General features: G+C 44.4%; 2 protein-coding genes across 5 annotated transcripts in view; one reads left to right on the forward strand and one right to left on the reverse strand.

Annotated features, from left to right (window-relative positions):
* Window positions 1–3,284, forward strand: part of AKAP12 (A-kinase anchoring protein 12) — a 94,779-nt gene extending 91,495 nt beyond the window's left edge. For all 3 annotated transcript variants that reach the window (XM_025866328.2, XM_025866331.2, XM_025866330.2), the window contains one exon: window positions 552–3,284. The gene's annotated coding sequence lies outside the window, so the exon portion shown is untranslated. The remainder of the gene's footprint in view (window positions 1–551) is intronic.
* A 7,913-nt stretch (window positions 3,285–11,197) lies between these two features.
* The window catches only part of ZBTB2 (zinc finger and BTB domain containing 2), a 25,335-nt gene continuing 11,660 nt past the window's right edge, over window positions 11,198–24,872 (reverse strand). For both annotated transcript variants that reach the window (XM_025866332.2, XM_025866333.2), the window contains exons 2-3: window positions 19,305–19,489; window positions 11,198–13,984 (exon numbers count right to left, since the gene is read on the reverse strand). In XM_025866332.2, coding sequence (XP_025722117.2) covers window positions 12,613–13,984; window positions 19,305–19,489 — 1,557 coding nt within the window. In that variant the 3' untranslated portion in view covers window positions 11,198–12,612. The remainder of the gene's footprint in view (window positions 13,985–19,304; window positions 19,490–24,872) is intronic.

The following is a 24,872-nucleotide window of genomic DNA, read 5'->3' on the forward strand; positions in this document are numbered from 1 at the left end:
GAAAGAATAATCAAGATCTGGGTTCCCTTTTTTCCCTCACTGCCCTGTCATTCAGTCTTAAGTGGTGTCATGAAAACAGTGAGGTCATTTTACCCCCATGCGCCTGCTTTCAGAGAAAATGAAGGGGCATGTGCATGTGCACAAGGGTGCATGTGTGTGTTTGGCTTGAAGGCATAAGAAACATGTTGTACTCCCAGCACCATACTAGCCAGTTTATTGAATTTTTCTTAATAACCAGAAGTCCATAGTAAGTTGATATCCTCCTACAGCTTGAAATTTTGGTTGATAGCTTTCTAGGAAAAAAAATCCCCCCCCCCCATCAGTAGTAACAGGCATTTAAAAATCGCCCAGTGCGTGTGATGGGCCCAAATGTTGGTGTTGGGGAGCCACAGGCCCCAAGTTTTGGGGTGGCCCAGCCTGAACTGCCATGGGTCCTGACCCCCTCGCTTTCTCGGGGGCGGCACTCTGCTCTGAGGGCTTCCACTGCCCCTGAACTGAACGAGGGAGGAGGAGACACTTGATTGACTTTCGGTTCTTCCTTCCTCTTACAGGTCCAGCCCACGGGTTTGCAAGACCAGAATGTGAAGACGAGCAGCAGCAGGAGGAGATGGACGGACGCTGCTGACGAGACTCGAAACCAGTGTTTTTCAGACTCAGAACCGAAGAACAGGCCCCTTGACTGACCTCCTTTCTGGAGCACCCTGACAATCCTGAGGCTGCATCGGGAACTAGAGCCATTTAACACTTCCTCTTCGCAGGGCCACCCCCTTTCTTTTCCTTGATACCATATTACAATGTTTCTGACTTAAGGTCCTAAATTCTTAACCCGGAACTGGAGTTGGCCAAACCTAGTTCTGCTTCTCAAACTGGAGTATCCTCCTTTATGTATTTATATGTATGTTTTAAATAACCCTCCTTTTCTGTTTCTGTTGTATATTTTTTTTCTTAACAATTAAGGAAATGTGCAGTATGGTACATTCCTTTTGTATTGCACAGGACGTGGCGGGGCGTGCAGCCGTGGTCAAGCCTTGGGAAGCTCTAAGCCTCAGCTGTAACCTGTGAAAACAGCCTCCTAGAGACAACATTCCTGATCAGAAGCTATAGTTTGTACTTTAAAATCCACTAAGGAGTAGGGTCCGTGTTTCCTACCGCTCTAAAATTGGTCACTTTCCCATTATGCACAGTGTGCTAAAAATAAAAAGCCTTTTTTTGGGAGGGGGGGGAACATACAGAATGTTCCATTGTTACTGTGAAATTTTTCTTTCTAGCCCAGTGGGGGTTGGAAGGGAGTTTTTTTCAGTAGTGGATTAACTTTAAGCCTTTTCTCTGAATTGTTGAGGCTGTTTGGAGAGATGAGTGTGCTTAAATCCCAAGGCAAAGTAGTGAGAAATGTTTTTCATCTTATCAAGAAAACAATTGGCTGTTTTAAGGTTTTGATTCTACTCTTCTATGCTGGACGACATTCACACAGAGCACGAAGTAAAGTCAGGTTCTAGACAAATGGTATTTTGATAGGTCCTGGATTGTGTCTGTGCCATATTTATGCCCACTCTTTGGAGGACAGTGTTGCATTATGTTCATTTGGATAAACTGTGATTTGACGACTGATTTAAATAAAATATATGCTTCACTTAGATTTGCTGGTTTTATTAGATACTAGGAAGCCTGGGGCATGTTTCCTGAGTTCTAAAAGCAGATAAGGTAGAAGTTTCCAGTGTGGTCACTACATGGTGTCACCTGTGGATATCGGTTTGAGGTAATGTTCAGAGGAACTCCCAGCAGAGAGGCATCATCGAAGATGACCCAGGAGCTTTTCAGACTGACAGAACTGATCCAGTGCTACCATCTGGTGGTGTCTTCTTGAAAAGGTCAATTTTCTTTTATTGTTTTTGGTTTTAAACAATGAGAAAAATCTAAAAAGAAATTTTTAAGAAGGCCTAATAGTAAAAATGCCTTGTCCATCAGGCGATTTGGGAATTTTTTTTAAATGTCAAAATGATTTGTGATTTATGCCAATATGTAAAAGACTTCGTCAGACTTTGGCCACAATTACCTATGTAGTGTCCCACTTTTTCACACATAGAAATAGCTTGGCCACAGAGGCATCTTAAATTGCACTCAAACTCAGAACTTGAGTTTGCAAACTGAAATTACGACTGCTAGTTAATGACTTTAAAATGTCCTAGAAAGACTAGTTTAGCAGATGGAAAACAGGCTGTTAGAAAGTAGTTGATCCTAGATCAACAAACCTGACGACCAAAAAAAGGGCCATATCAGAGAGACACCTCAGATAACAGTGTATGGCCTCATAGTTGGTAAATGTTTAATATCCTTCTAGGAGTTAGTCTCCTATATAATAGTCATCTGAGCTTCTTTATTATTAAACTTCAAAATCCCCAAATTAAAAAAAAAAAAGCCCTCTGATCTAAATATCTTTTGCCAACTTGAGACTTAAAAAAAATCCAAGTGCTGGTGTCAGTTTTTGATCGACCAAGAGGCCCTTGTAAATGAGAGCAACTTGTAAGGGGCTCCTGATAGGTCCAAACACTAACTTCGTCTCTATGGCAGGAGGAAGCTTCGCTTTGAACCAATTAAAGATTCTTGTAGTCAAGTGGTAAGTGATTTTTGTTTTTTTAAATCCCATCCCCCCCACTCCGTTCTGTTTGTGTTTGCTGTTCTCGGACCACCTGTGGCCAAGCCATTCTGGCCTTGGCAAGTGGTTTTCCAGCAGTGACTGTGCTTTCATACTCCTGTCTGGATGTGCCCCGGATTACCTCTGTATGAGCTCTATACCTATGTCTGTTAAGCAACATTTTCATTAACCGGAGGAAATACTATTAACAGTAGCATGAAATAGAATTCTGTATTATAATTCTAAAGCTGCTGTTAATTTATGAAGTACATAATAACCAAATGTAAACTGCAGAATTTGGAGCAAGTGCCTATATTTTGCTATTTTTGGCATTACTGTGGAACCATGTAAAATAGAACGCAATGCAAGACTTGTAAACTCTCACCACTTCTTGTAATGGAGGAATATAAAATGTTCCCCCTCAGGTTATTTTGCTAATGGTACACATGAGTTGCCTCTCTCTGTCATGAATACTGTGTTCCAGTATTTTCCTTTGGTGTTTGGAGCTACAAATAGTCAAGGGCTGGAAATGTTAGCTTTCAGTGTAAGCTTCAAACATAGCAGTTTCCTTTTAACCTGAGACAATATTTGATTACTAGTTCTGTTTGGGGGCAAATTTTCATTTATCTAAATAAAATGCAACCTAATTAAATGCCATGGATTTTTTTTCTGTAATTTCACCTTAATTCAGTTTTGATTACTTTTCTCTACTGGTGTGATAGTCATCGCACATTTAACTTCTTCTTTTAATTACTTATCCATCCTTTGCAACATTTTCCACAGAGCATCATGGGAGTTTGGAATGTACCTGGGACAGTGTACAATGCACAAAAAACTATCAGTGATTCTTAACCTTTTGGAGGCCAAGAGCCCTTTAATTAGAATCTCATTAAGCCTCTGGCTGACCTCAAACTCCCCAAAATGCAGTTTTTGGATAGTCACACAGACCTCCTCTGAAATCCCAACCAGTAACTAGAACCGGAGTTAGAAACCCTTCACCCAGCTCTACAAGGAAGGAAATGGACCCAGCCCCAGAAGTCTCAGGTGGCGATAGGATGGAAGCTGAACACAACCAGAGTCCTGTAACTTCAAGCCTATGTGACTGTTCATTTCTAATGTGATTCTGGAAATGGATCTGCTGCTGGACATCCTGGCATAATTCTTGTGTAAATGCAGATTTCTCCCCCCCCCCCCACCAAATTCCTTACCATCTCCACCTGTGTCACTGGAAATTCTCTGAGGATCTGGGTCCTAGTTTTATGTATGAGAAAGCTAAGATTTAAACCACCAGCTTTTAATGGGGTGCCTGGGTGGCTCGGTTGGGTGTCTGCCTTGGGCTCAGGTCATGGTCCCGGGGTCCTGGGATCAAGCCCCATGTCAGGCTCTCTGCTCAGCGGGGAGTCAGCTTCTCCCTCTCCTGCCGCATCCCCTGCTTGTGCTCTCTCTACCCTCTGTCAAATAAATAAAATCTTTTAAAAAGAAAAAAAAAAAAACCCGGGCGCCTGGGTGGCTCAGTTGGTTAAGCGACTGCCTTTGGCTCAGGTCATGATCCTGGAGTCCCGGGATCGAGTCCCGCATCGGACTCCCTGCTCAGCGAGGGGTCTGCTTCTCCCTCTGACCCTCTTCCCTCTCGTGCTCTCTGTCTCTCATTCTCTCTCTCAAATAAATAAATAAAATCTTTAAAAGAAAAAAAAAAGAAAAAGAAAAAAAAACCCACCAGCTTTTAAGTCACTTGAGGGTTTTTGTTTTGTTTTTAACTTCGAAGGTTTTGGTTAAGGTGACCAGGACTTGGGGATGGCATGGTGGTGAAGATAGTCATGACTTTTTTTAATGCTGTCACAGCTTAGAAATCAACCCTACTTTTTTTTTTTAAGATTTTATTTGTTTATTTGACAGAGAGAGAGAGCGAGAGCAGGAACACAAGCAGGGGGAGTGGGAGAGGGAGAGGCGGGCCTCCCGCCGAGCAGGGAGCCTGATGCAGGGCTTGATCCCAGGACCTTGGGATCATGACCTGAGCCGAAGGCAGACGCCCAACGACTGAGCCACCCAGGCGCCCCTCAGCCCTACTTTTTAGATCTCTATAAGTAAGACAGTGTTCCAGTGCCCTACCTCCAGTTATGAGTGAGGTGATCTCAAAACTTCGCATGTTCTTCCATTGCTTGTTGACATTGAAAATTGGAACACAAGTTTTACATTAACGTCTTAAAGAGCAGCTTCAGCGGCTCCTAGGTGGCTTACTCCATTAAGCATCTCTCTTCGGCTCAGGTCATGATCCCAGGGTCCTGAGTTCGAGCCCGCGTTGGGCTCCCTGCTCAGCGGGGACTCTGCTTTTCCCTCTTTTACCCCTCCCCACCACGTTGCTCGTGCTTGCTCGCCCTCGCTCTCAAATGAATAAATCTTAAGAAAGAACAGCTTCACCATAACACTCATATTTGGAGACCAGAGATAGAATAGCATTTCCTAAATAAAGGAAATAGGACTGAACATGCTATTTTCCCACGGCAGGATATTGAGTACTAAAGCCTACCTCTAACTCAACCTTTTATTCTAATTCCAAATAACTTGGTATAATTAACTAGCACAGAGGCAAAACTATAAATTAGGTTAATTTTAAAAAACCACACTGTGCTTGATTCTACTCATCCCTGTTAGCTTCAGGAGCTCACCTGATACCTGGAAAAGCAGGTGGGGTTTCCTCTAGAACTTGAAACCTGAACATAACTTGTGTTCTTTTGAAAGACTTTATAGAAATAATATTGCAGAGTCGGCCAGTGGGCCATTTTAGGGAGTGAGACTTGCTATAAATCATTAAGATAACTTAGCAGGGAAGTGAAGCGATATCCTTGTGTGTGTTAGGGATTCCCAAGGAAGTGTTAGGGGTTGTGGTGCTGTTTAGTCTATTCCTTGTAGCGGTTTTGGTTTCCGTGGTAAGAAAGGGTGTTACTAGAATTTAAATGTGTTGAGGCCCTGGGGCCTTGTCATCCTGCAAGGCCCAGGACAGCCCTTCATAAGAAAGGAGTTTTTACCTAAAATGTCATGCATCTCAGGGGTGCCTGGGTGGCTCAGTCAGTTAAGCTTCTGCCTTTGACTCAGGCCATGATCTTGAGGTCCTGGGATGGATCCTCACCCCATGTCAGGCTCCCTGCTCTGGGGAATCTGCTTCTCCATCTACCCCTCCCACCACTCGTGCTCGCTCACGCTCTCTCAAATAAATCTTCAAAAAAAATAAAATGTAATGCATCTAGAGAATTGCTTCCAGCTTCTAGAGATTTGAAGACTGGAGGTTGGGAGGAGGACCAGCAAACGTGAGTATAAAGTCCAGGCAGGAGTTGATCATGGCTGACATTAAAGTAGTGGCCGTTTGGCTGGCGAGCTGCGCATGAGGTCAAGAGATTTAGGAGGGTAGAATCAACAGGGCATGGCACCTCATTATCTGCCATGGGAACTATGTGGGGTGAAGAAAGTTTCTGGGTTACCAGCCTGCATATGGAGCCAAGCCCTGTCATGGGTGGGGCCAGGGGATAATCATCAGTTTGGGAAATGTTCAATTAGAGAGGCCCATGAGCTCTCCAAGGACAAATGCAGGATCAGCAGCTGGATATGTGGGTCTCAAAAGAGTTGAGACCAACAAAACAGCAATGGCGCTTCTGTTCTATGTCCTGGGAGACCCAGAGAGGGGAAATAACCTACAGGGATCCTGGCAATGTGTCTTAAAATCTCACACACAAACTTTGGTTGGGTGACTGAGAGAGGAGGCTCCTTACCTTGTCACAGCAGTGTCATTTCAGAACTTACAACTACATGCTTCACAAGATTTTCCTGTTGGGAACGTGCTTTAAGAACTAGAGAGCAAAATGCACCACAATGCATTCACATTAGTAATTAGAAAGAGAAATTTAAATAAAGCCGTCTCCGGAGCCAACGTCATGACCGCTGGTGACCACCTTTCCTTGAAGGTTTTGGTAGATTCAGAATAATGACACTGATCTTCCTAAAATGTTATGAAGATACACCTTATTAAGACGCGCTCTTTTTTAAACATGAAACATCCACTGTGTGTCATCTGCATTTCTTTTCTTTCCTCCCTGTTGCCTGTTCAGCTTCTGTGGCCTGCTGCACCTCTCCCCGGGGAGACTTGGCAGGAGAGACACGCTACCTGGGGGTGGAGGGCCTGTGGGAGGGACCAAGCCTGCAGTGTCCTGGGTCAGTCCCAGGTTCCTCTGGACGCTGTATCATGCAGGCTCCCGGTTCTCTCCCACATTTGTCTACTTATAGGCGACACTACCTAACTGCAAAGATGAGATTCTTGAGTTCCTTTTCTTTTGCTGACAAAATTATAGAAATACAATGAAACGCCTCACAGCTAGGTAGGGTTTCCCAGGTATTGTGATGGTAGCAGAAGGGCCCTGGCTTAGGAAATGGGGGCTGTGTATTTACCTCTAAGGGGTTATGTGGCCTTAATGAACCACCTAATGCCATTTTGTGTCCTCAGCTGGATCCCTGCCTCTTTTACCAAGGAGGAAACTAGGTGGCCTCCTTGAAAACTACTTAGGGTATTTGATTACTTCAGCTTCATTCTTTTCTGTGCTCACAGGTTACAGGGGCATTTAGAATGAGAAGAGGGAGATCTAGAATAAAGCCCATTTCTTCTAAGGGCTCCTGTGCCAATGTGTACAGAGCATATATCTATCTCATTAAGGAGCACTTTGCTTCAAAGAAAGCAGAATGCTAGAAATGTCACAGGTCCCTGTCTGGCCCCTTATTAGTTCCCCCGGTTATTGCAATTCTGAGAAGCAAGTAGAACCAGGAAAGGACAGTAATATAGCAGAAATGATACATGGTTCTCAAGACGTGGCTCCTGGGGGCATCTGGGTGGCTCAGCTGGTTAAGCATCTGCCTTTGGCTCAGGTCATGATCCCGGGGTCATGGGATAGAGCCGGCGTCCGGCTCCCTGGTCAGTGGGGAGTCTACTTCTTTCTCTCCCCCTGCTCGTGCTCTCCCTCAAATAAAAATCTTTAAAAAAAAATGTGGCTCCCAGTATCATCATCATCATCGTCATCTCATCTGGGAACCTATTAGACATGCAAATTCTTGGGCCTGACCCTAGACGGACTGAATCACATACTCTGCCGGGCTGAAAGTCTTTATCAAGCCCTCCAGGAGATTCTGATGTGCTTGTTGTAGGACCACTGCTGTAATATAAGGTTTTATTTTATTTTATTATTGTTTTTTTAAAGATTTTATTTATTTGACAGAGACAGTGAGAGCAGGAACACAAGCAGGGGGAGTGGGAGAGGGAGAAGCAGGCTTCCCGCTGAGCAGGGAGCCCGATGTGGGACTCGATCCCAGGACTCTGGGATCATGACCTGAGCCGAAGGCAGACGCTTAACGACTGAGCCACCCAGGCGCCCTGTAATATAAGGTTTTAGAACGGATTTAAGTTAATTGCCTCAATAGCAGAACAAATGGGTTAACAGGTGAAAAAGCTCTCCCCTGTGCCTGGCACCTCTCCCCCAGCAATTGCTTCTAGCCCTTAGAAGTGTTTGCACATTTGGGAAAATATCTTTTTTCCCCCCTCTTAATATAATTTGGACAAACCTAGGTCTGAAACCAAATACAAAAAAGTAGGTCAGATGAGCAAGGAAGGCCATCCATGCCTTGTACTTCTTGCTTTTGCTGAATCAAAGGCTTGTCAATTACAACAATACAGGACTTGTTGATTGCCAAGGGCTGGTCAAAGGTGCCTGTTGGGTGTAGAACATCCCTGGGGGAGTAGAAAGAGCATTGCTTTTTGAGGGAGCCACATGGGGTTTAAAATCCTGGCTGTCTATATGGCTGGATAACCTCAGGTTATTTAATTTCTTTGGGCCTCAATTTCCTCATTTATAAAAATGGGACACATGCCTGCCAGGATGATTGGGAGTAAATGAAACACCTAGCACACAGACAACCCAGTTGAGGATCTCACGTTCCCCCACTCAGCCCTTCCATTGACAATGCCTTCCTCACAAGGAGCGATGTTCATAACCGCCAGGAAATTAGGCAGGGCAGGTGATTATGTATTTCCCAGAGAAGAGCACAAACTTGGGTCAAGAATAACCATGTTTTATGTTCAGAATTATTTTGGTCCAAGGAGAATGAAACCACAGAATATCATTTCATCCCGGTCCAGTTTTTTTCACATTAAAGATTCTGAGTCTACTTTTTATTTAGAGAGCTGTTAACGGTTTAGTTGATGTTCTTCCAGTTGTGTTTAAGGAGCTGGTTCTAGAAGAGGCAGATTAGTTGACCTATATCTTAAGACAGTTTTTTATTTACCCAAAGATTTCTAAGCCTAAATCTTGCTTACTTGCCAATGATGGATAGTAATAATTTGTTCCAGACTGAAATGCAGAACTAAAGCAAAGCAAAATGCAATTTAAGTATTTTGAGGACTCTGAAAATTGTCCTAAAAAATGCAGCCAACCTCAAGAACAAGTTCCATTCCATTCCAATACACTACTCTCCATACAAGTAAGTTCGTCTCAACATTCCTTACTAGTGAATGAGTGAAGAGGGCTCCCCCTCCCCCACCGTAATTCCCAGTCAAGTCATAGAAAGTACTCCTCCCACGCCCCCCACACACCATCCTCCCGGACCATCCTCCTAAGTGCCTCCATCTTTTTTAAACATAGCAATTCAGTGTTTTACCTGAAATGCCTGACCAAGGCCTGACATTTTGAACTGAAGGGCTCTTTCTGCATGCCTCAGCTCTTTCCCTTTCTTGGGAGGGAAATTACAAATAACAATAGTGGCTGATTTCTGTGACTTTTTTTTTTTTTTTTTAAGTAATCTCTACACCCAACATGGGGCTCGAACTTACAACCCCGAGATCAACAGTCACACTGCTCCACTGACTGAGCCGGCCAGGTGTCCCCCCATGACTTTAAAAAGGAGGATGTTTGGGGTCCACTCCACTCTCCATTCTTCTATCACTATCCAAAGCAACTTTATATATGTATATATTTTCCAGTTTATTGGGGAATAATTAACAAATACCTTTTGATGGCAAGGCTTTCTTCCCATTACAGCCGTTGTTTCCTATGGTAAGGTAAAATCCTACAGTACTTTACAAATTTTTTTAGCTGTATCTGTTGAACGAATGAATCACTTTTAATTGTTTTCCCTATGAATGGAAAAGTGGTAGGAGCAGAGGTGTTAATAAGGGCTAAAACGTGGAGAGTGACAACGCCAATTAATGCTGACGCTTAGGGCGCCTGGGTGCCTCAGTTGGTTAAGCGACTGCCTTCGGCTCAGGTCATGATCCTGGAGTCCCGGGATCAAGTCCCGCATCAGGCTCACTGCTCAGCGGGAGTCTGCTTCTCCCTCTGACCCTCCCCCCTCTCATGTGCTTTCTCGCTCTCTCAAATAAATAAGTAAATAAAATCTTAAAAAAAAAAATGCTGAAGCTTAGGTGTTCAGACCGATCCCACCATCAACTGAAATTTCCAAAGCTTGTTTAAATTGGGACCATCAAAAATTAAGAATAAATGGTTAAATTTATAACCTCTTGTGATTAAAGAGCCAGCGAGCATCCTAGGGTGCGGAGGACTGGCAGGTCTGTCACAAGAGGAGGTAGCCACAAGCTAGTGGTAAGAGCCCCTGGACCACCCATAATGAGTAGCTGACCACACAGTTCCTGCCCTCCCCCCTCCACCAAATTGCAGGGAGTGAGCTGGGGCTGGCTGGCATCTTAGCCTCGCTCTCTCTCCTCACCCACCAGATCCCTCGTGATTCCCATGACTTTCTGCTCTTTAAGAGCCCCTGGCCGTGACCCAGGTCCCTTCATAGCTGCCGGGAGCGCTGTGGAGGGCAGCGGGGACATGCCTGGATTTCCCTTCCCCAGATACTCAGGGAAGTTAATTTGGCACAAGACTCTCATTTAAATTGGGAGATTCAGTGAATATAGTTAAAAAAAAAAAAAGATGAACTAGGTGGAAACCTCTCACTACTTAAGAGTCTAGGTTTAGGGGCGCCTGGGTGGCTCAGTCGTTAAGCGTCTGCCTTTGGCTCAGGTCATGATCCCGGGGTCCTGCGATCGAGCCCCGCATCGGGCTCCCTGCTCCGCGGGAAGCCTGCTTCTCCCTCTCCCACCCCTGCTGCTTGTGTTCCTTCTCTCATGGTGTCTCTCTCTGTCAAATAAATAAATAAAATCTTAAAAAAAAAAAAGTCTAGGTTTATGTAGCACGACTTTGTGTCATTTTTAGGTAAACCCCTCTTGGAGTCTTTTTTTCTTCCTCGTAAAATAAAGTTGGGTAGGATGACCTCCCGATCTCTTCCTGGCCAAGCTTGGACTGTCCATAGCACCCTCCTACAGATTCTTCATTTGATTCCCACAATCTGCCGATTCAGGGGTTACCTGGTTTTCGTTGTACAGAGGTGGAAAATGCCACTCAAGTGAGGGGACCCGCCTGCCCGAAGTTCTGCAGACAGAAGGAGGGGTACAGCAAGGAGATGCCTCCTCAGACCACGTCCCCCTCCTGGCATCTTTTTGGGGAGACAGAGTAATATGCAGATACAATAAAATACCCATTTAATTAAATGTTTATTCAATGAAAGTATGTATAAAAACTTACAAATCTGAGAACTCAACTATACATGAAACAGGATGACGGGATATTCAGTTTTAAACATATACATACAGCACAGCTAACTTCCCTTTTCCCTTCGGTCCTTATTTCTGGCTCCTGTTTTGTCCTGTCAGACCATTCTGTTACTGGCCTAAGGAAAGATTAATGGATGCGTTTTACTGCTTTCAGGCCAATGGAGGAAAATTTCAGGTGTTTAAAGAAAAAGGGAAAAAAAAAAGGTGGAGATGAAACATCAAAATCAAGTTTTTTCCCCAAACAGCAATTAGGTTTTTTTGTCCTGATTTTTCTCTGCCATTTTGGATGCTTCAATGAATCTTGCCAGTAAACTATCAGCATTAACATTTAAAGTCATTAAAGTTACTACATGCTCTGCTCACAACCTCCCCTCTGAGATGCACTTTCCTGCATACATACACTGATTTAAAGCAGCCGGTCGGTGCTAAAACAAATTTAACACTGGCAGCTGCTGGAATGGCATGTCGTTTTCTATTCAGAAAGACAATCTATAGAATAGTACTTTCAAATCTGATTTTAAAAACAACCAACAGATTTATCAGAAACTAAAACAGAATTTTGTTCTTGTTCAACTTTGAAAGAAGCCAGCAATTTGATAAGGCATGTGCGTTAATACACCTGTTTATCGCAAATATCCACACGTTTTCTCTTACAAACACACAAACTCACAGCTTTGTCATGTTTTATCCAAAAATTAAGATTGCCATCACATTATTACTTTTTCTCTTTTGTGTTTTGTTCAAGTAGATTTCTTAGCGAATGATTTTTCTTGACTGGACATAATCTCAAAGGATGCATTCTGAAATAAGACCTGGAGGATAAAATACTAAGAACATTTGCTTGGGTTTCAAGTTTCCCCACACCTTCTAGATTTTGCATAGTACAGAGCCCAGCGGTATCTTTAAGAAGCATGCTGTATTTTCTGCCATTTTCTGAGAAGGAAGACTTATTACCCAGGGAAAGTCATAATTTTCGCTTACCAAATTGCATTCTAGTTGTTTTGTTTTGTTATATACCCTTCATTAGTTCCAAGTAGGCTTTTAAATAATCTAAAACGTCTCAAAATCTATTTGAGCTTATAAGTACTACTGACCATTACCTCTCCAATATCCCCTGACTCGAAGTAAGTATGTTCCAGGTTTATAATGCACAAAGCCTTTGCGGAGGAAGGGCTGGGGACAGGGAGGGGGTGGGAGGGACAGAGGGGCCGGGGACCTGTTTGTATCATGCCATGGAGAACTACGGTTCTGAACTGGGGGGTGGGAGGGGAGGGCGGAGAAAGAGAGAGGAGACAGTCTCTGTAAAAATGACAGTTTTTAAAAAGGTAGGTCACATTCAGTCTAACAACACTGTTTCCTGTTCCTTTTTGATGGAAGCTAACACCGGGTGGTCAGGTTCCGTGACTTCAGAGTCCCCACTGCCCAGGAGAATGGACCGCCCCTCGTCCAGGGCAAAAACGTCCGAGTTCTGGTTTTGGCACGAATGTTTAACCACCTCATTGGGAGTCGAGAACGTTTTGTCACACAAGTTGCATTTGTAGGGTTTGTTGGTCTGGACCAACATGTTGTCCATCTGACTGCCTTCCTCAAACGTGCAGAGCTCCAGGGTCTGTTTGTCCACCATGGTGTAGGTGTCGATGCTCTGATTGAGGCACACATGCCGGGCCGCCTGGTTGGCCCTGCAAAAGCTCTTGTCACACGTGCTGCATTTGAAGGGCTTGCCGGTGTGTATGTACATGTGCTCCCGCCAGTGGCTCTTCTGGATGAACTTGCGGCCGCAGATGGTGCACTCGTACTTGCGCCGCTTGACCTCGCGCTCTTGGTCGGCCTGCTCCAGGTTGTCTATGTCCGCGATGTCGGAGGGCGGCGGCGTCTCCGAGTGCTGCTGCCCGTCGATGATGGGGGAGTCGGAGATGTGCGGCAGCTCACTGTCACTGACCATCCCGGCCTCGGGCACCTCCATGGCGTCCTTCCCCAGGTCGGCCGCGTTGCTACAAAGAGACAGGGGCGCCCGGCTTTCTCCTGGCTGGCCGGCCGTGAACGGGACCCCCGTGTGGATCTGGAGGTGTTCCCGCAAACTGCTCCGCAGCGTGAAGCGCCGGCCGCACAGGTGGCAGGCGTAGTACTTCGGGAAGCTCCCGTTCCTCTTCATGATGCTCGGCTTGACGTGGGCTATGGTGAGGGGTGCTGGCTGCTCGTCCGAGGAAGAGGCTTCCAGATTGGCCTCCTCCCCAGCGGGAGTGGGGGGCACAGGAGTGGAAACGAGTTCTGGAGACAGCGAGGTCTGCAGGGGGTCCGAGGGAGTCAGGTGCGTCCGAGTCACCTGGGCCAGGTTTGAAGTCAGCTGCGAGAGCTGGGAGGCCTCAGGCACCTGCTCCTGGCTCATCCTGGGCGGCTGTGGCCGGGGTTCCCGCCCGAGCTTCTCAGGGGCGGAGGCAAGCTTGGTGGCTTGTCTCAACTGGTGATCTGCAATCTGAATGCCATACAGGGAAGAGGCCAGGGGGAAGACTTGGTCGGGATGAGAAAAGGCTCCTTGGCTGGCCAGGCTGGCTTCCTGGATCAGCGGGTAGGCGTGCAGAAACTTGATCCCCTGTTCTAATCTAACAGGATCAATCAGTTGAGGTGCCATCTTGCCAGTGTACATCAAATGTAAGAGATAGCTGAAAATATCTGGCTGTATGTCAGTTGGTTTCAAACGGACACACTCACTGGAAGAAACAAGTGAACAATCTGTAAGTAAATGTCAACCCACGTCTCCGATGAGAACATGACCGCTGAAGAAAAAAATGGGCCACTTTTTAAGGGCAAATGAAACAAGAGCATTTCCCGTTTCTTACTGTTAAGTGTTTCGTGAAATGGAATACTCAGGGGAGATAACTGGAACCTATGTAATTTAACTGTATTAAGAACAGAGAGATACAATAAATATATTTTCAAGGACCGAGAAGGAAAAAGTTCATGTTAAGCAAATATGACACCTTAACTCTTAGACTCCTGAAGCAGTTTTTCTCCTAATAGTCTACGTGAAATTCTATCATCTTGTAGTTTTAGATAGAACTGCAAGAGTTCTATAAAAAAAAATTTTGTGTTTTGTGCAGAGAATCTATTGCTTATCAGTCTGAAGGTGGCCTGTGACCCAGTCATGGTTAAGAACCGTTGACCTGGCAGATCTTTCGCTAAAAGTCTATGATTTTCTATTGATCCAATGCCATCCAGAGCTCAGCAGGAGATCTTTTAAGGCAAATCAAACAATCTACCTGATGAGAAAGCTTCTTCATTCGTAAAATGATACGGGGAGGGGGGGGCGGCGGCGGCTGGGCTAGTATGAACAAGTGCTAAGAGCCACACGACAAAAGTAAGAGAAAAATAAAACCTAATTCTGTTGGTGCTCTGAACTCTCTACTCTCTGATCTATCTCCTGTAGGAAGGTATGGAGGAACATTCTAGGTCAAATGGGGTCAGATCACCTTCCCAGTATTGCAGGACTGTATTAAAAAGCGGTTCCAGCACAACTCCCTTCCTTACGAAATGTAAATACCACCACCATCAACAGAACTACAGCTGGCCTTTACAGCCATGATCTCATTAAACTGCCATTAATTCTCATTTTACAGATAAGGGACTGAGGCTCAAAGAGATTCATGCCTTGCTCTCAGTATCAGAGTTCCTAAGAGGGATTTAAATCTCGGTCTCATTCGAAACCCATGACACCAAAATTGTTTAGAGCATGAAAATGATCCTGTGTAGTAGTTAAGGCAGATCTGGATTGTTCCCATTTGACAGATCTGGAAACTGAGATCCCCAAAAGTCCAGTGATTTATCTGAGGCACCTAAAGCAGCTGATTTTCTAACTTTTAGACGCTAGTGTCTGCCTCTTTCCAGAAACATCATTCTGATCAAGCAGCTTGAATCAAGAAGTCCCAAAGAATTCTTCCTAAACCATCACTAATGACAGAAATTCTAATGCATCATTAGAAAGCAATGATTGTATCTATATAGTACGAGTTATGTGCTATCGTCCACTGAGTGAGTATATTCTACAGACAATGCAGTTTCAAAGACAGCTTCCTTGAATGCCTTTAGAATGTATAATCATTTTTTAAAATGGATTATTTAATTAGGTTCTTAGAATTTATAATCATTTTTGATTATATCACTTCTTACTATTCTCTTTTTGTCTCCTTTAGCTGTTTATCTTATCGATAAATATTTTCCGATATGCTAAAAAAGTAATACCTTGCTCTTCCAAATTTAACATTTTATTCTGTATTTTAAAAGAGTGACTTTAATAGCATTTGTGACAGAACAGATTTGACTAATTCCTGTCTTGCCATCAATGTGTATATATTTCAAGATGACTGCATACAAATAATCATGTGAAAAATGTCTGCCTACGAAGTATGGAAGTCAAAGAATAAAGATTATGCATAAAAACTAGCAGCACTTTGATGGCAGAAAGAACAGAGCTTCTGTGACTCTATTTTTTTAAAAAGACAGATCACTCATCTTCCTTTGGAATCTTTTTACAGTCCTCTCTTTATATTCCTTTAAACAGGAATGCAATTACAGTTGGTCTTCCCTTCAAGCACAGGGCGAGTGCCAATAATACTCTGTGTACACTAGAATGCATTTAAGGGGCTCTAGGGAAGTTCAATATTCAAAACAAAACTTCAGGGATCATGTGTGGTGAAGAATACTTTAATCATGTAAACAATCACCTCCAAAACAGAGAACTGGGAAACCACAGGCCTTCAGAGATACGAAGTACTCCCAGGAGATTACAGGGCACCTTTGTTCTGCTGGGAGGGAATGTTCCTCTAGGCAGAAGGGACAGTGAGCCCCCCTCTGCCTCCCAGAAAGAGAAGAGAAGGGCCGAAAATCCCAAGGAGGGCTGTGTTTTTTAGCATCTGTGAGTGGTAAGTACCAAGCAGGGCCCCTTCCCAACAAAATTTTGTCATAAGTTTTATGATTTTCCCTCATTTGTTATTGTACAGGTTGTCCTCTGTCCCCTGCCAGTGATGGGTGGTGACTGAGCAGAGCTCAGGTTTTATAGAACTGTGTGCAATCTCCGAAGGCAAAGAATAAATGGGGCTGGGAGACCCCACCAGGCTGGAGGGAGAAGGATTCCGAAGGGGCCCACGGGGCTGGTGAGAAACCACCAGGGAAAGGGAGGCAGCGAGTCTCGAGTCTCTCGGATTTAAGGCCAGCGCCTAGGGCCCTGGGAGGTTCCCAGAAACCAATTATCTTGATTTCAATTTTTTTTCTTAAAGCAGAAGAACACATGCACCCATATACACATAGAAACACTTTAAAAAAAGTTATTTAAAAAAGTTCCTTAGGTCACATTCCAGCAATTTCCATCCTTGACTGCTTTCCCTCCCAGGCAGCTAGGCCTCTCTGCGCGCTATGGGCCCCGGACTTTGGTCATTTCCAAGCCCTTCTGGAAGGACATAGCTCTCCACAAGATAATTACACCTGCATGCTTTGATTTGTAGGTGTCTGCTTGAGACAACACTTGTACAGGAAAAATATGGTTTCAGCACCGGCACAAGCCCTTTGTACAAACTTTCGCAGTAATTTGCATTTTTAATCTTTCCTTCGCTAGAATCTCAAAGTCAAAGAAGGGCTTAAAGAACTGGGGCAATAATTAATTTTAAACAATGTTCACCTCATTCAGAAGGTTGTGCTGAGCCAAACCTGCCTCTCTGCAGTTTGGGGAGCTCTGTGTTTGCAGCCCTACAAGATTTAAAGCTTAACCACTTGGGGTGCTGCACACGAGACAGAGACATCTAGTGGTACTACAGACAATAAAACACTCTTAAACCAAGTGTGAAAACATTGTAGTCTCAGCCCACCTTTTGCATCATGAGGTGGCAGTTCACAGTGCCTTGCAAAAAAGGCGCTGGTTGAAAAGCCTGCCTCTGGCTTTTGCCCTGATTTGCTTTGTCTCAAAGAGAAATGGCGCGTGCCGCCTCCAGCCCAGTAACACTTGGGACTCTGATCTACACAGATAACCACATTTCCTTTTTACAAAGGCATTTAACTGCTCTCCACTTAAGTTTCTTGCATCTATTTAAAACTCATTAAACTATTCTTTTACTCCTCAAAATGAAAATCTTCCCCCTTTCAAGACAGGTTAACTCATTGTGTTGAAACTTCTAAGTCAGTCTCTGACAATGAGGTAAAAGGGAATAGCCTTAGTGTCGCAAGACAAAGCAACTTCGGCTGGCCATTATTCCTCTTCTTCACCCATTCTGCTCCTCCAGACACTTAACAAGTGGCTTAAATTTGTACAAATACCTGACCTATACACTGGGGCGTCCACAAAGCTTGGTCCAACCCGGTCTCTGCCCTCAGAAAACTTACAAATGAGGAGGGGAGATAAGTCCACCAAGAACAACACAGGGAAAATGTGCTGATCTTGCTGTGAAATGTGAGAAAGGAAGAGATGGCTTTGGATCACTGTGGGGAGGGGTCACGGAAGAGGTGGGGGGGCGGAGGTGGGCTCAGGGGCTGGGCCGGGGGGGCGGGGTGGCCAAGCAGGGTGGAGGTCAGGCTGCCAGCCTGCGGGGCCTTGAAAGAGAAGCAGGGATCTGTGTGCTGTGTTGACATGCAATGGATATCCTCTAGGTTTCTGATCAAAGGAGTAGCGCCACGGAGTAGGCTTCTGATCAAAGGTGTCATACAATCAAAGCGCTGTTTAGGAATATTCATCTGACGGGAATGATTAGGAAATGGGAGGAAGTAAGAAGGGGAGGAAAGAGCTAATGCAAAAGGGACTGTGAGAGAAACATGATTTGGGGACCGAGAGAGTGGGGTTTTAGAGCAATTTCAAGTGCAGGTTACTTGGACATGAACAGGGAAGCGAGGGAAGGACGTGGGAAGGCCTAATTCCACTTCAGACACGCAGATACTCGACTCTACCGCTTGGGCAGCCAGCCTCGCAGCCTTGGGAAGCAGAGTCCTGGACACAGAGAAAGGTCAAGGCCAGAGCTGTAAACTTATGGTTTCCAGTGGAGGTCAAATCCAGGAGAAACGAGCCCCCCTCAGAAGAGTGCACATGGAAAGAAGCATGGAAAGCTCAAGACCAAAACTCGGCAGGCTCTCGAAGGCTCCCGCGCAGAGGGCAGGAAAACAGGGAATGTTCTGCATTATCAAAGTGCAGATGACGGCCCTTAAAAAGAGGAAGCAAGCGGTAGCAAGTGCTGACAAGGACGCCAGAGGCTGAGAAGAGCCGAGGTTTCTATGAAGAGGTGCCCTTTGAGAAGTGATTTCAGTGGGATGGAGCACAGGCCACAGGGCCACCAGAGAGGCAGGGTCGGGGGGTGCAGTGCAGGGAGCTCCAGCAAGGCTGTGGCTCGCCCTCTGAACACCTTCAGGTGAGACAGAGGAGAAGCTGGGGTAGGCAGCACCGTCAGGGTGGCAGGGGAGCGTGGCTCCTTCAGACTCGGGTGCGGGGGGGAGGGGGGCTGCAGTGAAAAGTACAGAACAAGGAGTAAGAGGTAGGATCTGCAGCCTGAGAGTTGGAGGAAGATCACTTTTCCTTAGACATCGAGGGTCCTTTCCTCCGAGATGGGAAGGACAGATCAAGCCAAGATACTGGGATTGAGATGTTTTAAGAGAGAAAAGAAGGAAACTGGGGAATTGATACCCTCAAGCTTCTCACTAGACCGACAGATAAAGATACAAATAGGGAAAGGAGTGCGGGGAGTCCGGGGGGCTGGGGCTGGAGGAGTGGGAGAAAGGGATTCAGGAGGCCACTGCCCATCCTGCTGTTGGGGGGGACACCTAGCCAGGGTACTGGGCGTGGAGGGGCTGCTGGGGGCGCGAAGGTCCGTGGAAGTGACCAAGATGGGCAAAGGGGGCAGGTGAGGTCATGAGGGAAAACTGGGAGCCCAGGGGCCTAGGGTTCCAGGGAGAGGAGGGGAGCCCCATGGTCTGGATGGGCTAAGAGCAGGTTCGGAGGGGAAGAGGGCCATGAAGTTCAGCGTCTACAGGCATTAGATTATTATCAACCACGTTAGTTACCTGGTCTGATGGACAAACAACATCTTAAAGTAATTGGAGAATGAAGCAAGAACTGATTTGTGTGCCTTGAAGTACACATCGCCGATGGCAACCGTGCAGTCACACAGGAAACCAAACTCTCGCTGAGCGTTTAACTGTTGCAGGAGAATAAGTCCATGGTTGGCCAAATCCATTTTTTTAAAAATCTGCAAAGCAAACAATTTTTTTTTAAGAAAGGTGATTCACAAGTAAGTATGTGTCCGTTATAGTCACCAATAGTAATGACCACAGCTAACATGTCATGCCAACAACGTGACACCAATTCACTCATTTAACCTCCACAGCAGCCCTGTGAGCCTGTTGCTCTGTCTTCACTCCCATGTCACGGATGATGGCATTTACCGTGGACTCGGGGGTGACATGGTCTGCCCAAGCTGACACAGATGGTGAGGGGACGAGCTGAGCTGCGAAATGAACTCGGCTGTCTGCGCTCCAGACATCCCCAGAGCAGTTAATCTTTTAGTTTACGATTCCAAATGCAAATTCTAATGATCTAGCTATCAGAAGTCGTCAAATCTTCCACAGAGATCAGTAAATCAACGTGCTGGGGTGGGGCCACAGCAGGGCAGGGTGAAGGCAATTTTCCAGCTCCCGCTGTGTGGACAGGGCTCCCCTGGCAGGGGCTGTAAGAACACGCCCCTACTTCCCTGGACACCTGCGCTCTTGGAGGAAGTAGGATGGCGCTCTTTTCTCCCTTTTTCGTGGACGAGGAAGTGGGCTTTGAGAGGTGTGAGTAATTTGCCCAGGCCATCTAGCTAGAAGGTAGGGGGGGCCAAAATTTAAATCGGAATGTTCTGACTCCAAATTCTAAGGTCTTCATTCTCCCACTCTACCCTAGCAAACCACTTGGCCTGAATCATCTATATAGTAGGGGAACTGCCTCTAAAGGAGACGGTGCATCGAATCAGTAGACTGCTCCTTTCCCACAAAGAACATTTAGAACAGCCCACCACACACAGATCAGCATTATACTTAACAGTAGACTCAATGTTATCAAGAGCGAATGCTTCCTAAGATTGTGAACAAGGCAAGGAGGCCCGCTCTCATGACTGAACATAGTACTGGAAGTTCAAGTTCGTGCAATAAAACGAGAAAGGAAATAAAAGGCATACAGAAAGGAAAGAAAGAACTAAAACTGTTCCTATTTCCAGATGACATGGTTGTTACCTAGAACATCCCAAGGAATCTACAAAAAACTCCTAGAACTAACAAACGAATTTGGCAACACCACAGGGAGGCTCTAAGATAAACATGTAAAAGTCAATTGTAATTCTGTATACTAACTTTGAACTTGTGGACAGTGAAGTTAGAAATAAAATACCACTTACAATCACCTAAAATACTGAAATACATTATATGTTGTCAATCTAACAAAACATGTATAGGACTTGTATGTTGAAGACTAAAACGCTGAAGAAAGAAATCAAAGAATATCTAAAGAAAGATATACTGTATTTATGGTTAGGAAAATTCAACATAGTAAAAACATAAATTTTTCCCAAGTCCATATATAGGTTCGACAAAATTCTTATCAAAATTCTCGCAAGATTTTTTTGTAGATATAGATAGGAATATCCTCAAATGTATAATGTAAAGCCAAAGAAACCAGAATAGCTAAAATAGTTTTTAAAAAGAATATTAAAGTGGGACAAATCAGTCTGATTTCAAGATGTATCAAATAGGTACAGTATTCAAGACAGTGTGGTCTTTTTGAAGGGACAAACATACAGACCAATGATACAGCTTGAGAACCCAGAAGTAGACCCACATAAATATGCGTAATTAATGGTCGACAAAGGCACAAAAGCAATTCAGTGGAGGAAGAACAATCTTTTCAGCAAATGGTGCTAGATCAACCGGACTCCCAGTAGACAAAAAACAACAAAAAAAGCACTTCACCAAAGTTTCATACCTTATATAAGAATTAATTCAAAATGAATCATGGACTCAAAGGTAAACACCAAACTATAACTTCTGGGGGTAAAGTGGGAGAAAAATCTTAGGGATCTAGGGTTAGATATAGAGCTTTTATACTGAACATCAAAAGTACAATCCATAAAGGGGAAACTGGTAAGTTGGATTTCATCAAAATTAAAAATTTTTGTTCTGTGAAAGAGCCTGTTAAGAGGATGAAAAGATAAGCGAAAGACCAGGAGAAAATATTTGGAAACCTTTGCAAACCTTTGACAGAGGACAGGTATACAGGATATATAAAGAATTCTCAAAATCCAACAGGGAAAAAAATATAATTAGACAATAGGCAATGGACTTGAAGATACATTCCACCCCCAAGACTATGCAGATGGTGAATAAAGGCTTGGAAAGACCTTCAACCTTGTTGGCGACTGGGGAAAAGCAAATTAAAACCACACTGAGATTTCATTATATACCTATCAAGATGACCAAAGTAAAAAATAACAGCAACAGCAGATTCTGGCAAGGATGCCAAAGAACTGGACTGCTCAAACACGGCCGGGGAGAAGGTGAAGTGGTGCAGCCACTCTGGAAAACAATAGTTTCTTAAAAAATCAATATGCAACGACCATATCACCCAGCAACAGGGCTCATGGACATTCATCCCAGAGAATGAAAACTTACGTTCACACTGAACCCTATGCGTGGACATCCCCAGCAGCTTTATTCCTAAGAGTCAAAGATTAGAAACAACCCAGATGTCCTTCAGTGGGTGAACAGTTAAGCAGTGTGGGATGCCCACACCACAGGAAACCACACAGCCAGTAAGGAGAAATGAACTCCTGATACATGTACACAGCAAGATGGGTGTTTTCTGCGGAGTGAAAAAAGCCAATCCCCAAAGGTCACATACTGTAGGACTCCTTGGCTATAACATTCTCGAAAATCACAGGAGAAGAGAACAGATTAGGAAGAGAGGGTGAGGGGAGCAGAAGGGAAATGGATTTGGCTATAGAAGGGCAACACGAGGGATCCTTGTGATAGGAATGTTCTGTAGCTCAACTGTATCAGCAGCAGCACCCTGGTTGTGGTGTGGAACTACAGTTTATTTTTATTTTTATTTTTTTTTTAAGATTTTATTTATTTATTTGAGAGAGAGAGAATGAGAGATAGAGAGCACGAGAGGGAAGAGGGTCAGAGGGAAAAGCAGACTCCCCGCCGAGCAGGGAGCCCGAAGTGGGACTCGATCCGGGGACTCCAGGATCATGACCTGAGCCGAAGGCAGTCGCTTAACCAACTGAGCCACCCAGGCGCCCCTGGAACTACAGTTTAGCAAGAAGTTTCCATCAGAGGAAACTCGGCTAAGGGGTTTATGGGATCTCTATTATTTCTTGTAACTGCATGTATATTTATAGTTATCTCAAAATAAAAAGTAAAAAAAGACAGTCCCACTACACATTAACTAATTAGCCAGATTTAAAAAGAAATGGGTAACTATGATGCTTAGGAAAGCTACTGTGGAGAATGCATTATCAATAAGCTTTAAAAAAACAAAACAAAACAGAACAGACCCGTGGCAATTCTTACTCAGCTGGTACTGAACTCCCCACTCTCCTTTCTGTTCTAGGCATGATCTGGCAGATTCAGAATTAACAAGTGTGACCTAAAAGAAAAGAATGAAATGGAATAATACTTTGAGAGACCAATCACGTCACAAAGCAAGGATGGAGGAGGTCCAGTCTCACGTTTTCTATCAAGAGCTATCTCCAAGGGTGCCTGGGTGGCTCAGATGGTTAAGCTATCTCCCAGGGTCCTGGGATCAAGTCCCGCATCAGGCTCCGCCTCAGCGGAGAGCCTGCTTCTCCCTCTCCCGCTCCCCCCTGCTCGTGCTTTCTCTCCCTCTGTCAAATAAATAAATTCAATCTTTAAAAAAAAAAAAAAAGAGCTATCTCCAAGTATGAAAGGGAGGAGGGTCACCTAAGTTAGCAGCAATCTGGGTTCAGAGACCTGGACCGTAGGCTCATTTACACGTCCACATCCATGGAATGGATCAGAACCTCAGTTCTCCCAGTATCTTCTATGCAGGTCAGAGGAGTGAAAGCACTAAGATGATGAAGGGGTGACAGAAACAAGGCCTGGGGTTCATGATGAAAACACGAGTCGGCGCCAGGTTGCAGGTAACAGGGATTACACAGAAGCATCACTCTAACCTGACCGCTACCAGGATATAACGTTAGAAGCTTATCTTCAAGGCTGTGGGCTGAAAAGTGCCAGAATACTTCCTTTTCCATCTTACTAACCTGCCTTTCTCTCCAGGAAAGTGTAACATCCTCTGAGAGCACACTGCTATGAGCTGCTTTTTCCTGCGCTCTGTCTCTGAGCACGTTCCCCATGTGAGCTTAGGCAGCTCCAGGTGTCACTTCACTGACGGCAGCTTCAAGTGTGATAACACATTACCATTTATTCCTTGATGACAATGACAAGAGTGGCTATTATTTATGGAGTGTTTACCACTGACCGCTCATTTCCGTATGTTATTCATTTACCTGCACACTAACTTATCTGGGGTATTGCTACGCAGAGTTTATAACCGAGGCAACAGGCTGAGAAGTCAGTTGGTTTGCCCCTGAGGATAGAATCAGTAAGCGCAAGAAGTGAGGTCTAAACAGGGTTGTTTGATTTGTTGGAACGTGCTGTGCACAAGTGTGTTTAAAATCAAATCTGAAACATTATTTTTATTGCTGCTTTTAAGCATATGCATTTGTGATAAGACATTCAAAGATCACGGACACACAATCGTGAGCTGTCTATCCATTCCCCCCCCACCAACCATGCGCCCGCCGGTTCCTCCACACTCTGCCAGCGCTGGGTATTACCACTTCTTAAAGGAATCTTTGCCTAATCCATTCGCATTTTCTTACCTTCTAAGGGTTTAATGATGAGAGGAAGTATATTTTTATGTTATTGATCATTTACATCTCCTCTTGTATCTCTTCGTGAGCTCTGCCCGGTTTTCTATCAGGTGGTCTTTTTCCTATTGATCTGTAAAACCCTTTGTATATAATAAACATGAGCCCTTTCATCACACCAGTCGCTAACATTTTTCGCACTTTCTTTTAATTTTGTTTTATAGAGATTTTTGACATAATTTTATGTTGTAATGTCATCAAACTTATCAGTATTTTGTAGGATTTTGAAGTTTTTGTTCTTACAGTGAAAAATCTCCTTCGCTAGAGCAAAAGGTAGAGCTGCTTCTCATTCCCCAAACAGACTAAGGTAAGTATTTTTTTTTGCAGCCCGTAAGAATGGAGCCATGAAAAAAACTGAAATGTTTCTTTTTTTAAGGGGGTCTATCAGTTAGTCTAGAATCTTGATTTAGAGATTTCCTATTTGATCTAGGATAGGAAACAAACTGAACATGTCTTTCACATAGACAGGGAAGAAGTCTCAAGGAGTACAGGAGTCTCAAGGATATGAAAAAAACCAAACGAGAGGAGGAAACATGGAAAGAACGAGTCTTATGTTCAAAATTCACACAAGGAAGACACACAGGGAAGACAAAACTCTGCAGAGATAAATTCTTTTTTTTTTTTAATATTTTATTTATTTGAGAGA

The sequence above is a fragment of the Callorhinus ursinus genome, unplaced genomic scaffold (assembly GCF_003265705.2).
Source record: "Callorhinus ursinus isolate GAN/ISIS: 27379988/994484 unplaced genomic scaffold, GSC_fseal_2.0 scaffold6, whole genome shotgun sequence".
Lineage (NCBI taxonomy): Eukaryota > Metazoa > Chordata > Mammalia > Carnivora > Otariidae > Callorhinus > Callorhinus ursinus.